This window comes from Protomyctophum parallelum (genome assembly GCF_964188405.1).
Source record: "Protomyctophum parallelum genome assembly, chromosome: 2".
Taxonomy (NCBI): domain Eukaryota; kingdom Metazoa; phylum Chordata; class Actinopteri; order Myctophiformes; family Myctophidae; genus Protomyctophum; species Protomyctophum parallelum.
In genome coordinates, this window is record NC_139699.1 from 6,643,941 (window position 1) to 6,659,161 (window position 15,221).

General features: G+C 40.9%; 1 protein-coding gene across 1 annotated transcript in view; it reads right to left on the reverse strand.

The window, feature by feature from the left end:
* Positions 1 to 15,221, reverse strand: part of LOC310855001 (excitatory amino acid transporter 2-like) — a 60,487-nt gene that overhangs the window by 1,110 nt on the left and 44,156 nt on the right. The window contains exons 4-10 of the mRNA XM_083759816.1: positions 11,359 to 11,609; positions 10,279 to 10,387; positions 9,460 to 9,586; positions 7,797 to 8,030; positions 4,143 to 4,337; positions 3,514 to 3,648; positions 1,384 to 1,615 (exon numbers count right to left, since the gene is read on the reverse strand). Coding sequence (XP_083615942.1) covers positions 1,384 to 1,615; positions 3,514 to 3,648; positions 4,143 to 4,337; positions 7,797 to 8,030; positions 9,460 to 9,586; positions 10,279 to 10,387; positions 11,359 to 11,609 — 1,283 coding nt within the window. The remainder of the gene's footprint in view (positions 1 to 1,383; positions 1,616 to 3,513; positions 3,649 to 4,142; positions 4,338 to 7,796; positions 8,031 to 9,459; positions 9,587 to 10,278; positions 10,388 to 11,358; positions 11,610 to 15,221) is intronic.

The following is a 15,221-nucleotide window of genomic DNA, read 5'->3' on the forward strand; positions in this document are numbered from 1 at the left end:
TTAGTTTAATGTGGGGATCAAGGCACCGTCACATGCACACTGTCACAGGTTGGGAGCAGAGAAACCAAAACCTTAACCACTTACATGTACACATTTTGATTCAAATAAATTTAAAATAAATGCATAATAAAAAAAACCTATAATGTCTAAAATAGGGATGCCAGTTAGAAAGAGATCAGACATTTTTGACTGAATTTGATTTGAGTATCCCCAATGTGTAGTCTCTTCGAAGATACAATTGGGAACTTATTGATGAATACAATTGATTTTAATCAATTACAACCATTATCTGCAGTAATTCGAGGTGGTCTGCCTATAATCTTCCATTAAGACATCAAAAGGTTCAATGTCCGTTAGGTTTTTGAAGCAGGCGGCATCCCGGATACGACATGCACTGCCATCTTTAATGTAGTTCGGACATTGCTGCAATTAGCTCTCTCTCCGTTGATAGAGAGAGACATCGGACATAAAACTTGTGGATTGTAGCTTTAAATGTGATGCAGTAACATGTACAGTTACAGTACAATATTGATATGAAGTTATATCATTGACAGAAAATCAAAACATAAGGATTTTCATTTCAAAATTGGTCATGTATTTGATGGATTCTCTGCCCAACCGAACTACAATACCACAATAACAATATTATCCCTAATAATTATTATCATTCAGAATACCAGACACAATGTTGCACCATGCGGACATCCAATGTAATAATTAGCAAATAAATTAAATATTTTTAGTTTGTTGTTGGTTGCATTTCATGAATACTTTTGAGGGTGCATGAATGCTTTTGGCATTTTATGAATATTATCACTTTGGATGAAACAGCAGTTTTTATGTCTACCAAAGAGCAGCATTTGATCAAGGGCGGCTACCACGAATACATGTCCAATTACGAAAACAAACATGTGCGCGCATGGTGCGCATGTACAGTAGATATCCAATTAAGACATAAACACAAAACACAAAATGATTTGAGAGCAGAAACGGTTTGAGAGAAGCTTATGCTTAACATCTTATAGGCAAGTCATACAGATTTCAATTAAGGAAAAGTGAGTTTCTTTAAGGATGTTATATGTATTAAAAGAACAAGTGGTGAATATAAATATTGGAATGCTGTTGATTAGCTATATGGTATCACAAAAACTGCTTTTTTTCATATGATTAACAGGTGTACAGTATTACATTTGAACAATGATTTAGATGAATGTGTGACATTGTATATTCACATAAACATAATTATGTCAATATACAAAATAACATAAAAACAAAAGACAAACACACAAACAACTTAAAACAGCACGAGCACATGACGAACACCCGGGGAGCTTTTCTCTACATACAAGTCTCTATGTCCGTTAATCTATATCCATATTGTACCTTGTCGTCCATGAGAGCAGAGTTGTGTTGTTGGTGGTGGGCGTATACATTCTGGTTACTACTGTTGTTCTCATAATACTGCTGCTGTTTCCCCATGCTTCCCATGCTGCCGTATTCGTCGGGTCGGCCTTGCTGAGCGTCGAACATGTCCAGTTCGTCTTTGGAGAGGTGGTACACGATGCCAGCGCCGTACGAGTCTCCCACCACGTTGACGGACGTGCGGAAACGATCCCTGCGAGGTGAAAGTAACAGGCGGGGTGGGGGGGGGGGTATTGTGTTGGTTCTCGTCAATTGGTTGTGAATCTTCTAGACAGTGGTATTAAATTGTTTGGATTGTTTATTGTAATTCCTTCAATTGCTCTAACCACGTGAGGATTTTTTATTTTGATGTTCGTATGATAGGCATTTATAAGCTTTCAGCCTATTCCTTTTGATCACCTCCAGTTCCTTTTGTTATGTAACCGTGTGTTAACAAATAAGCTGTTTTGTTACTGTGAAGATAATCAAAAAAACTAAACTAAACTAAAGTAAATGTAGACACAAAAGTCAAAGTCGTACGATTTGTCACACATGTTATAATCTGAGTTCCCAGAAGTGTTATTTTTCGCCACTAGACGGGCGAGAAAGACTTCTGGGGAAAAAGGACCGTATCCCTGTGAGGGAAGTACGTTGCGCTCAGAATCTGAGCGGACACTCCCCTTTCCGGTCTGAAGCACTGTGCACACCATGAAAATAGTCCGAAGGGAATCCAATTCCAAATTGAATTGTAGTAGGCCACCACCGCTCAAGGAGCAATTGTTTTCCTTCCGTCTTATTTAGATGTAGCGCCCACTCCATGTGGAACCCGCCCCTGTCTTTTGATTCGCATTTCATTTGAAACGCAACGCACTGGGCCACGCCCCTGCTGCACAGGATCTGAGGCCAATTTTCCTAGACTACACATGTTATGACAGTTAAATTTGTTCTTGGCATTTGACCCATCTCTGGGAGCAGTGAGCCACAGCCAAGGAGCGGTCAGCTGCCGTCGTGCCGCGCTCGGGAATCATTTTGATTAGTTGATTTTACCCCCCCAATCCAACCCATTGATTAGTATTGATACTCCAAGCAGGAGAATTAATGGCTAATACCAAACGTAAACCATAAAATCTCCAGGCTTCTACATTCAGGAAGTGGATCCAATGTAGTAATAATTTTGTCAGAAGCTCTTGTTAATAATACTTTTCATTGGTTCGATATTTATAAAACCCAGAGACACACTTAACCACTTTCAGTTAATTGGTGAGATTGTAGATTGGCTAGTTCTGCTACTTTTAGTAGTATGACAAAGTCGTCTGACTTTAATTTATCACTAAAAGTAAAAAATATGGAGATGTAAGGTTTCTGCACGACAGCAGTGATTTCTAAACTGGTGTTAATTTAGTTCACCATTATGCGTAGGTTTTCTCATTAGTGAATTTCCATCACATCAAAAGATTGTTAATTAATTAATTATAATTAATCATGCCCAAGAAAGGATGACACTTGAATAAACACACAGGCACGCACGCACTAACTCACACACATGCACGCACAAACAATAGCACACATGCACACACACACACACCCACACACACAAACACACTCACGGGCGCGTCCACACACATCATTCAAATTAAACCTTATAACAGGGAGAGCGGGTCGCGTGATCCAGCATCCATAGCAACCATCCATAGCAACCATCCATAGCAACATTTAAGATCTACATTCCAGCAGCTATCAAACTACAGATAGATTCTCACAAGAAATGTTATCAAAACAATGTCTGCATAGATTGTCTTATATTGTATTTAAACTAAAATTGGACAGTGGTGTTAGTTGTACGCAGACTCAAGAGACAGGGTTTTGTATTTCAATACATTTCATTTAGATAATACAGTATCATGTTTGCTTGTGCTTCTGTGTGCAGTGCGCAGGCAGAGGGAAATAAGATACCACTTAAAATCCTTTCCAAAAGTGTATGTAATGTACTTTTGCTTTCATGCCCTAAACATGCCCTAATTAGTGATTTTGAGATTAAACGTGCACACTAAAAGGTGTAGCATTTGCCACACCTGCACCACTGTGCATTCGTGCCCATTGTATTGTACTCACAGCAGCCAGTCGACAGCCACCAGCAGACTGATATCCTGGGTGGGCAAGCCGACCGCAGTGAGGATCAGCAGCATGGTCACCAGTCCAGCACTGGGGATACTGGCGGCTCCCACACTGGCCAGGGTAGCCGTCATACTGCAGAGAGAGAACCAGGTCAAAGCCGCACTCCAATGTACTTACATGGGTTAAAAGGAGCACTTCACCCATGTATAATTCAACCTTAATATATATGTGCATAATGGACATCATTGAGGACCATTATAGACACTCTCTGTGTCTCAGAGGAGCTACTATGCACAGTTCAGAGCTGCCCTACGGGATGGGATACCAATTTCATTCAATCAGTTGAGACAGAATCTCTCAAAGAGGATGTACACTACAGTATCAGCTTAAATTGTATAGTGTTCCAGTTCCATTTTTGTCATCACTTTCCATTTAATTTCTTTATCCTGTATCCTGAAAAAGTTCTCCCCCCTGATTGGATAAAATTTGTATCCCCTTGAACCTGAAAATGTATTTTCTGTTTGCCTAGTTTGATATCAGAATATAGCTGTTTACAAAAAGTTGAAATATGGAGATACAAGTTATATAATTGTTTACCTTGCTTGCATATCATATCATATACTCACCTTACAGTAACGATCTGCCCCCAGTCAAGGTCAATGTCATTCATCTGAGCGATGAAGATGGCCGCCACGGCTTCGTAGAGCGCAGTGCCGTCCATGTTGATGGTGGCTCCCACGGGGAGGACGAAGCGCGTCACTCTCTTGTCGATGTGCAGGTTGTCCTCCAAGCACCGGAAGGTGACGGGCAAGGTGCCAGCACTAGACCAAGACATATGAACAGAAATGGTTTAGATCACCGTTTCCCGAACAGCTGGTCGGGACCCATTTTTTATGGGTCGCGAGTACTGTAAATACTGTATTCCCTTTTTGGCTTTTCCTACATTACAATTTATAATTTAGGCATTTAGCAGCTATATGCTCTTAATCCAGAGCGATTTACAAGAACAACACAAGGTAATACATCAAATACGCTTCCTTGGGAATACTTCGTATATGATTGTTGTTGAGGTGAAGTGTGTGGAGGTTTTTTTCTAGTCCTATGAAGGAACCAGCGTCATCCTGGTTGAAAGCAAGATGACATTTGATTTTGTTGAACCTCAGGTCTAGGATTGTAGTCTGAGGAGAAACTGCCGGCACGGTTTCAAAGTGTAGATACAGATCATCGTGGTCCAACACAACAACACACACCCTGATGATCAGCCACAGGGCGACCGCCGTGAGTAAGAACAAAAGCTCACCACCAGTGTTCCGTGATTGATTGAATATTCGCTTAACCGAGAGTGTGGCGTGTTAGAGGAGGCCTTCTCGGGTGTGTGTGTAGGTAACAAAAGCTGACACAAATAGCCGTCTCCTGTCCAGAGTCCACTATAGTCTGAAAATGGCACTGTTAGGGTGTATAGAACAGAAACAAATCTTCGGTGTAAGACAAACAATCACGTAATTAAATGACACAGTTTTTCTCTTGTGAAATCTTTCCTAACCAAGAAGTCTGTGTTTACAAGCAGCCATAAAATTAAAACATCATCAATCACCATGTTTTTGCGGTCCGTTCTTTCATCTAACATATCTCTCTCTGCCACCAATCTTAATGTTATTTCACTCCTGCTATTAATTACCACAAGCATTATTGCAATGCATGTTGTTTAACCAAACTTGAGCCCTATACAGCCAGGGGCTTCATTTGACATTTGGTATCCCAGGGGAATTTCCACTCCCTGGCAAGGGGCTAATGTCAAGTACAAAGTAATGTGTTGGTTGGTTGCATTATCCTCAAAATTCTGTAATACACTGACACGAAAACGCGTATTCAGGGCGGAGTCACCACCCCCAGGTAAGTTGTGATTTCACTGCAATGCAATTTGCGGCATTTCCAAAACAATATTGCGCAGAGTAGCGATTATCAAACGTATTTGCAATGCCATACGTTGAAAGATCTGTTGCCCGTGGACAAGGCACGTTACCTCCGCAAGTTAGATATTATCGGCATAGATTTTTGTCCGTATGTGATTAAGGATTGGAAAAAGTTGCATTGGCAGCCATAGAAAAGTCTGCCCAGGGTAAAAAACCGGATGTGACGTTTTTGGGCGTTCCTGTCTTGTTTCGTGTCAGTGTATTGTATGCATTTTCACCACCTTCCTACATTTTTGCAGGTTAATTAATTTGATTTTAGATTGGCGCTGAGTGCATTTCAATGTACACCAGTTCATCTGCATAATGACATGTGACACGTTATTATTTTCTTGTCACCAATACATAAATTAGACACTTTTTTAAAAATCTTCAATTTTGTGAAACCAGCCATTTTCAGTATTTCTGTCTGAAATTGGTCTGAAATTGTAATTTCTTTGCCACCCTATATTTATTTTTTAAATGACGCCTCTGGCTCTAGTTCCGATCCACAAGCTTGAGCTGTTTTCCAGAGAATAGGCATGCTGGGGTTCAAGTGGTTACGATCAAATTAAATCATATTATCATCATTATCCAATGACTAATCTCCAAAGACAGATTCTGCCGCGCCCCAAGAGGCAAAAACATTTGCTTTATTTATTTAATGGATTCCGTTTCATCCTGGTTGAAAGCAAGATGACCTTTGATTTTGTTGAACCTCAGGTCTAGGATTGTAGTCTGAGGAGAAACTGCCGGCACGGTTTCAAAGTTTAGATACAGATCATCGTGGTCCAACACAACAACACACACCCTGATGATCAGCCACAGGGCGACCGCCGTGAGTAAGAACAAAAGCTCACCACCAGTGTTCCGTGATTGATTGAATATTCGCTTAACCGAAAGTGTGGCGTGTTAGAGGAGGCCTTCTCGGGTCCATTAAATTAATGGATTTAATGGATTCCCAGATCGTCTCACGTATGTGTTTTTGTTTTTTGTTGGTTTATTTCAAAGACCACAGAGCTGTTGCCGAGCCAGAAGCCAAGGAGAGAGTTCTGAGATCACCTTGGGAAATGGGTGAGTAGGCTACGTCCCATTTACATTAAAAACACAAAGTAAGAACAGTGTGAAATGTGGGATCCCTTGGGGAATGAAAACTTTGAGTCAAAGGCAATAACAAAGCATTATTTTCTCAACAGTAACTAGTTTATGGTCTTTGCGTTTAGGATATGACAATGCAAGACAAGTTGCTGCATATTCAAGGTGAAATGGGAATTAATTTGTAGATCGGATGTTTTCGATGCACGATACAAGTGCACTATTCATCGTACGTGTGTTTGCAAATGTCAGGCAAACGATCTATGAGCTTACAACGCTATGCGATTTAACGTGAAAGTGCTTAAAGCAGTAGTATGTACTTTGAGGCATAACATGGCAGCCAACTTTGCCTTCATTACCCAAGAGTCTCTGCAAGCATGCTCCGGCAAGGGCACGCTGTGATTGGCAGTCTTCACTTTGACTGGCAGTTCAGCCTTGGTGCCTTAATTGGCAAAATGCCAGGATGAAACTATAGTCTAATACGTTTAAGCCCTATAGGGACCCCCTGATTCTATACATTTATGGAAGGATGATTGTTATTCCTTAAAAATGCAACTTTATAATTGTGTGGGACATAATGTTATATTATGCTATAAATAGATATATAACTTAAGTTACATAGTAAACAATTGAATAGTTTAGTTTGGGATAATTACTGTATTCGATCCATTGGAACACAGGTTCCGTAATTCGCTTCCATTTCCCGAAAAGTAACGGTTCTGGACATGCATTATTGCCATGATGTCAATAAAAGACCAACTCACAACCTAAAATCATTAAAGGGACACTTCACCCTTTTTGCAAAAAAATATATGTTAATGACGTTTAGAAGCTTTAGAACACTTTCCTGGGGGTCTTTATGTGTGTAATATGTGGTTTTAGATATTTTAGATTGTAGCAGTGAGCCTGTTGTCTCTGATGTCATGGACACTGGGCTCACTTCCTTCCTGGACTACATGTTGTCTCAGTAAGACAGCTCTCCCCCTATCCACAAGGAGGAGCAGTGCACCAAAGAATTATGGGAATTGTAGTCCAGGAAGGTAGTGAGACCAGTGTCCATGACATCAGAGACAACAGGCTCACTGCTACAATCTAAAATAACTAAAACCACATATTACACACATAAATACCCCCAGGAAAGTGATCTAAAGCTTCTAAACGTCATTAACATATATTTTTTTGTAAAAAGGGTGAAGTGTCCCTTTAAGTTGAATGTGTGAGAAATGTCTCCCCCACCTGGACGCTGTTCCCAGAGCGGTGACCCAGGCCTGGAAGATCCCCATGAAGAAGGTCCAGGGGTTCTTCCTGACGATGACGAAGTAGATGAGCGGCAGGAAGATCCCTCCGTGGATGAGCAGACCCACGATGACCGTCACCATGTACATGCCCAGCTGTCGGGCCACCACCTCCAGGTCGGCGATGGAGATGATCTTCCCACAGATCAGACAGGCGATGCCCATGGGCGAGTACCTACCAGGGGGGCAGTCAGACAGATATTTTGTGAAGCCTATAAGGAAATCGCGATTCATATAATGGCCTGTTGTGGCGCTGTCATTGGACCCAGAAAAACCCATAGCCCCATAGAAGTCCATGTATTTGGGCCCAACTTCACCTAGACTGTATTACCTTAATAAACATGGTCATGAATACTTTCTGCTTCCAGTCACTAGTTTAAAGTCTCATTTCTAATGTCATAATATTCTTTTTGGAAAATGATGGTCCCATTAATTAAAAAAATGACCATAAAGTCGCGTATGTTCTGAGGGGCGTGGCTACCGTTACAGTCTATGATCGGGATTCCCCTCCCACTCGAGTCAAAATAAAAACCAACAGAGAAGAAGGGGGGAAGTCCCGCCTCGTGTCTGAGCCAGCCAATGGCCAGCTGGGCCAAAACGGAGCCAGCCAATGGCCAGCTGGGCCAAAACGGATCTAGAAATATGGCGATTTACATCAGGAATTACCATAGAATTACAGGCTTCATTTTACGTCCATGTTAGACCCGGGGAACGCTTTGTCCATATTTTTTTACAGTCTATGGTACCTACACACAAACACACACAGTGGTGGAAATGGACTCAAATTCGTTTTTTTTAGGGCCAACAATGCATGGCTTTACGAAATGACCTTATGTCATGTGGCAGCCAAGTCTATAGACTTGTTTCATACAATAACCCATTCTGACCTGAGATCAGATTCATACGAGGTTTCCACTGGACACACACTGGTCTGATTAACCCATTCGGACCTGAGATCAGATTCAAAAAATGTCAGTCGTTCTTCGATTTTTCAAAAATAGCAGACCTACAAGCTCGTATCGCGCCACTCGGTGGCGCGCTATGAGCTTGTAGATCTGCTATTTTTCAATAGCTAAAGCATAACATGATGCCGACACCAAAATGGGTTCCGTTCAGAATGGGATAAATAAGCCAGGATGGACAAAGAACATAGACGATACAAATGTAACCAATGTGGACAAAGCTTCAGAAGAAACAGAATAGAATGGGAAAAGGAAATAAACAATAAAACTGTAAACTTTAGTAAATAGTGAAAAAGAATTGGAATCAAAATATACTTTTAAAGTACCAAAAGTAAACGTACTCGTCGTTATGCAGAATATCACATTGTACGTTTTCAAAAAGTATAAATATCCTATGTAGGGAGTATTTAGGGCTGGTTTGTTTTGTAATAATAATAATCAATAATATGTTCTAATGCACACAGAATAACTCTTCCTACTTCCTTCACGGCCTAGTGGAGTGTAGTAGCTACAGTGCAAGTATGATAATTTGCCTCTGCGTGCAGTAGAAGTAAAAGTATTGAAAATTGGAAATAAAGTAAAAGATACCTCAAAATTTGTACAGTACTTGAGTAAATGTACTTCTTTGTGGGGTTTACTTACCACATAATGTAGCCCACCAGTCTCATTACGATCTCATTCAGTACGTTGAAGAACTCCAGCATCAGTTTGGCTTTTTCTCCCATTTTGGCCATGGTGACGCCAAACGCCACGAAAAACCCGATTAAACCTGCAAGAAAAGGGCATGGGACATCCTATAAGATACTATACTATACGATACATATATATATATATATATATATATATATATATATATATATATATATATATACGATACTATACTATAAGAGAGATGTCTGCATGGGACATCCTATAAGAGAGATGTCTGCATGGGACATCCTATAAGAGAGATGTCTGCCACCAGTTTATGAATGTGGTTCATATTCATAGTGTTAGTGCAATGGCGTGCACAGATAGACACTAGGGGGTGCTAGAGCACCCCCTGCCCTTTTGGCAATTTTTCTCTTAAAAAAAAGATTTTCTTTTTTTCTTTTCTTCAAATATTGATAAAAAACGTTTCTACTATATTATTTAGGCCCCCACAATCTAAAGCTATGTTTCTATGTCAGTGGTTCTTCGATTAAAGAAAAATAGCAGACCTACAAGCTCGTAGCGCGCCACTCGGTGGCGCGCTATGAGCTTGTAGATCTGCTATTTTTCAATAGCTAAAGCACCAAAATGGGTTCCCGCCCCAAATTGCTTTTATTGTGGAGAAAGCTTTAGCTGAACATAGACAATTGTCGATCTGCTATTTTCTACCAAATGGATGACCTTGAATTGGAATGAAAATGATCATGTTTTAATAAAAGTCTGTGATGTATATAGGCAACTATACACTATGAATTAAAATGTTTGACCAACCGAGGACATTCATTCCTCCTTTAAACTGGAGTGACCTCTTGATGGTGTACTGGGGCGGTGCTCTGGTCCTGTTACTGGGCACTGGTACTTTGGTGTGAATCGTCTGAATCTGCAAGTGACATTTAAAACATCAAATTATTAAAATGATAATACAATCAGCCATAAACCAGCCTCACGTCACGCAGGCTTTCCACCACAGAGGAAAGCTCTGGTTTTCATTCTAAAATTGAGACGTGTGATCCGGTTTAGACTATAAAACTAAACTAAAATCATTAGTTTAGTCTCCGTAGTCAAAAGAAATATTAACAATTATACCAAAACTAAACACATTTTAAACCAGTGGAATAATTTTGGAGGTGCACGACACTCTTGGGTTCTGCCATGGGTTATATCCGCTCTAGAACGGATCAGAAAACGAAAAGAGAGTTGATACGATGCAGAACTATAGCCATGAACAGAATCATGTGCCATGTGGGCAATCACCTTCACTAGGTGGGCCATGTGGGCAATCACCTTCACTAGGTGGCCACCTGTCAAAATGGCCATAGTTGTGTGAAGTCAACACAAACCTTGATTGAAAAAAGACGGGCACTCAAAATATTTAACACTAGAAGGTCTGAGAGGTCATTTTGACCGTTTTTTAAATATTTTAAAGTTAATTATCTTTGCCCAGGAAGGTTTCAGAAGGTTCCCCTTCCATGACCCTCATCAACCATCACCATTCTATCATCTCAGACATTTTTGACATCTGAAACATTTTCTAAATATGAATTTAAGCACATGCTAGTTTTGCCCTTTTTTCTTCAGACCTTCTAGTGTTTAAAAGAGGAGAAGAATGGCTACGGACCCCCATCTGAAAATATTTCCTGCCAAGGACCCCCATAAGAGAGACCCCCGTTCAAAATGTTCAAAATTATTCAATCTTTTCACAATTATGTCAAGATTTCGCTCAATGTTTTGCTCTTACTGTACTTAATTATCATTATTTTAATAACTTGTAGCTGCACTTTAACAATAGATTTTCTATTTCTAGATCAGTAGTTCCAAAACATTTAAATACGGTTCTAGGACAAATCCCACCTGTTGGAAGCAGGCCTGCACCAGGTTTTCGGGGAAGAGATTTCGGATGAGGTCAAAGAAGGCGTCCAGACTGGACACGTCCTCGTTCTTCTTGCCCGCGCCCATCTGCCCCCTGAGCTTGGGGTTCCCGGGGTGGATGAGCAGCACCAGCACCACGCCCAGCACCGCCGCGATCACCGTGGTGGTCATGTAGTAGACCATAGCCCTGGTGCCCAGCCGGCCGCTGGACTTGGCGTCCAGACCAGCAAGACCTGTGGGGTATAATGATCATAAGGGTTTTAGAACCAGTGATGGAAGAAGACCTGTGGGGTATAATGATCATAAGGGTTTTAGAACCAGACCTGTGGGGTATAATGATCATAAGGGTTTTAGAACCAGTGATGGACCTGTGGGGTATAATGATCATAAGGGTTTTAGAACCAGTGACCTGTGGGGTATAATGATCATAAGGGTTTTAGAACCAGACCTGTGGGGTATAATGATCATAAGGGTTTTAGAACCAGTGACCTGTGGGGTAATGATCATAAGGGTTTTAGAACCAGACCTGTGGGGTATAATGATCATAAGGGTTTTAGAACCAGACCTGTGGGGTATAATGATCATAAGGGTTTTAGAACCAGACCTGTGGGGTATAATGATCATAAGGGTTTTAGAACCAGTGACCTGTGGGGTATAATGATCATAAGGGTTTTAGAACCAGTGATGGAAGAAGACCTGTGGGGTATAATGATCATAAGGGTTTTAGAACCAGTGATGGACCTGTGGGGTATAATGATCATAAGGGTTTTAGAACCAGTGATGGAAGAAGACCTGTGGGGTATAATGATCATAAGGGTTTTAGAACCAGACCTGTGGGGTATAATGATCATAAGGGTTTTAGAACCAGACCTGTGGGGTATAATGATCATAAGGGTTTTAGAACCAGTGATGGAAGAAGACCTGTGGGGTATAATGATCATAAGGGTTTTAGAACCAGACCTGTGGGGTATAATGATCATAAGGGTTTTAGAACCAGTGATGGACCTGTGGGGTATAATGATCATAAGGGTTTTAGACCTGTGGGGTATAATGATCATAAGGGTTTTAGAACCAGACCTGTGGGGTATAATGATCATAAGGGTTTTAGAACCAGTGATGGACCTGTGGGGTATAATGATCATAAGGGTTTTAGAACCAGACCTGTGGGGTATAATGATCATAAGGGTTTTAGAACCAGTGATGGACCTGTGGGGTATAATGATCATAAGGGTTTTAGAACCAGTGATGGACCTGTGGGGTATAATGATCATAAGGGTTTTAGAACCAGTGATGGACCTGTGGGGTATAATGATCATAAGGGTTTTAGAACCAGTGATGGAAGAAGACCTGTGGGGTATAATGATCATAAGGGTTTTAGAACCAGTGATGGAAGAAGACCTGTGGGGTATAATGATCATAAGGGTTTTAGAACCAGACCTGTGGGGTATAATGATCATAAGGGTTTTAGAACCAGTGATGGACCTGTGGGGTATAATGATCATAAGGGTTTTAGACCTGTGGGGTATAATGATCATAAGGGTTTTAGAACCAGACCTGTGGGGTATAATGATCATAAGGGTTTTAGAACCAGTGATGGAAGAAGACCTGTGGGGTATAATGATCATAAGGGTTTTAGAACCAGACCTGTGGGGTATAATGATCATAAGGGTTTTAGAACCAGTGATGGACCTGTGGGGTATAATGATCATAAGGGTTTTAGACCTGTGGGGTATAATGATCATAAGGGTTTTAGAACCAGACCTGTGGGGTATAATGATCATAAGGGTTTTAGAACCAGTGATGGACCTGTGGGGTATAATGATCATAAGGGTTTTAGAACCAGACCTGTGGGGTATAATGATCATAAGGGTTTTAGAACCAGTGATGGACCTGTGGGGTATAATGATCATAAGGGTTTTAGAACCAGTGATGGAAGAAGACCTGTGGGGTATAATGATCATAAGGGTTTTAGAACCAGTGATGGAAGAAGACCTGTGGGGTATAATGATCATAAGGGTTTTAGAAGAAGACCTGTGGGGTATAATGATCATAAGGGTTTTAGAACCAGACCTGTGGGGTATAATGATCATAAGGGTTTTAGAACCAGTGATGGAAGAAGACCTGTGGGGTATAATGATCATAAGGGTTTTAGAAGAAGACCTGTGGGGTATAATGATCATAAGGGTTTTAGAACCAGACCTGTGGGGTATAATGATCATAAGGGTTTTAGAACCAGACCTGTGGGGTATAATGATCATAAGGGTTTTAGAACCAGACCTGTGGGGTATAATGATCATAAGGGTTTTAGAACCAGTGGTGGAAGAAGACCTGTGGGGTATAATGATCATAAGGGTTTTAGAACCAGTGGTGGAAGAAGTACAGTAGACTCAGATGTTTTACTTTAGTAAAAATTAAACTTAACTCCTTCAGTGCCACCTGGTGGTCACCAGTTTAGGCTCTGAGTGCCAATTCTCCCATTATAAAAAAAGAGAGGGCGTTTAAAAAAAAATGTTAAAAACATTTTTGTAAAAAAAAAAAAAAAAGTGCAAAGACGTCGGGGTTACGGGATTACGTCCCTGGCACTTATCCTGTAAGTATAAATTCTGCATTGTAGATATACTCTTGCTACAAGTAGTAGAAAAGTCCCATATTCAAAATGTAGCCTGCTTGAGTAAAAGTACAAAAGTATCTGCATTAAAATATACGTAAGTGGCAAAAGTATATGGTCTTTGTGGCAAGTTCAAAAAGGTAATGCCACACGATAAGGGATTTGACTATAAACCAGTGTTTTCCAAACCTGTCCCTGACCCATTTTGAGGTTGTTTTTTCACTGCAGCTTTAATTAAGTTAATTAAATAAGTTTTGGCCTACTGCAGGTAAAGTGTTAAAATGGTTGCTGTCTGAAAGGTTGGAGATGCTTGAATACAGTATATCGTCACTGTGTTGGAAACCGCATGTCCAAAACTGTCACGTCGCTTTTTGAGGCGCTTTTCAGGCTTGTGGATCTGCTAATTTCGATGCTGTTGTGTGACGCTGTAGTATGATGATCAATCAGAGTGATTAATTTATGAAAAAGAGAGAAAAAAATGGATATGGACCAAGGGTCATCACCATGTTGGCTTGTAGTGGACATTTCTGGACATTTTTGGATTATTATTTTTAAACACTGCCATTCGACACACAGGAAAGAGCGCACAGAATGCAAATTGCATGCCAAATGATATGCCCAGCTGTGTGTGTGTACTGTGTGTGTGTGTGTGTGTGTGTGTGTGTGTGTGTGTGTGTGTGTGTGTGTGTGTGTGTGTGTGTGTGTGTGTGTGTGTGTGTGTGCGGCCCGAGAACCACTCCACGGCGTGTAAAAGCACCGAAAGGCACCCATGCATTATATCTGCAGAATATATCTGCAGCTTGTCGGTGCAAATAAGACAATTACAGTCTGATATGTAAACTTCACTGTTCACTCCATGCATGACTTTGATTATTTAATTCCATAAAGCCCCCCCCCCCTCTCTCTCTCTCTCTCTCTCTCTCTCTCACTCTCTCTCTCTCTCTCTCTCTCTCTCTCTCTCACTCTCTCTCACTCTCTCAATTGGCAGATGTATAGCTGCAGGCAGGTGCGATGTGAGCTTGCAGATCGGCTGCGGTTAATTAAGAGAATTTAGACTTCACTCCATGCTTGACTTATAAGAATTACATCATTACCCCCCTCCCACCCTCGTTAAATTAATATCTTTAAATTAATATCTGTGGACATGTCTGCATGCGTGCGTGCGTGACAGACAGACAGACAGACAGACAGACAGACAGACAGACAGACAGACAGACAGACAGACAGAGCAATGACA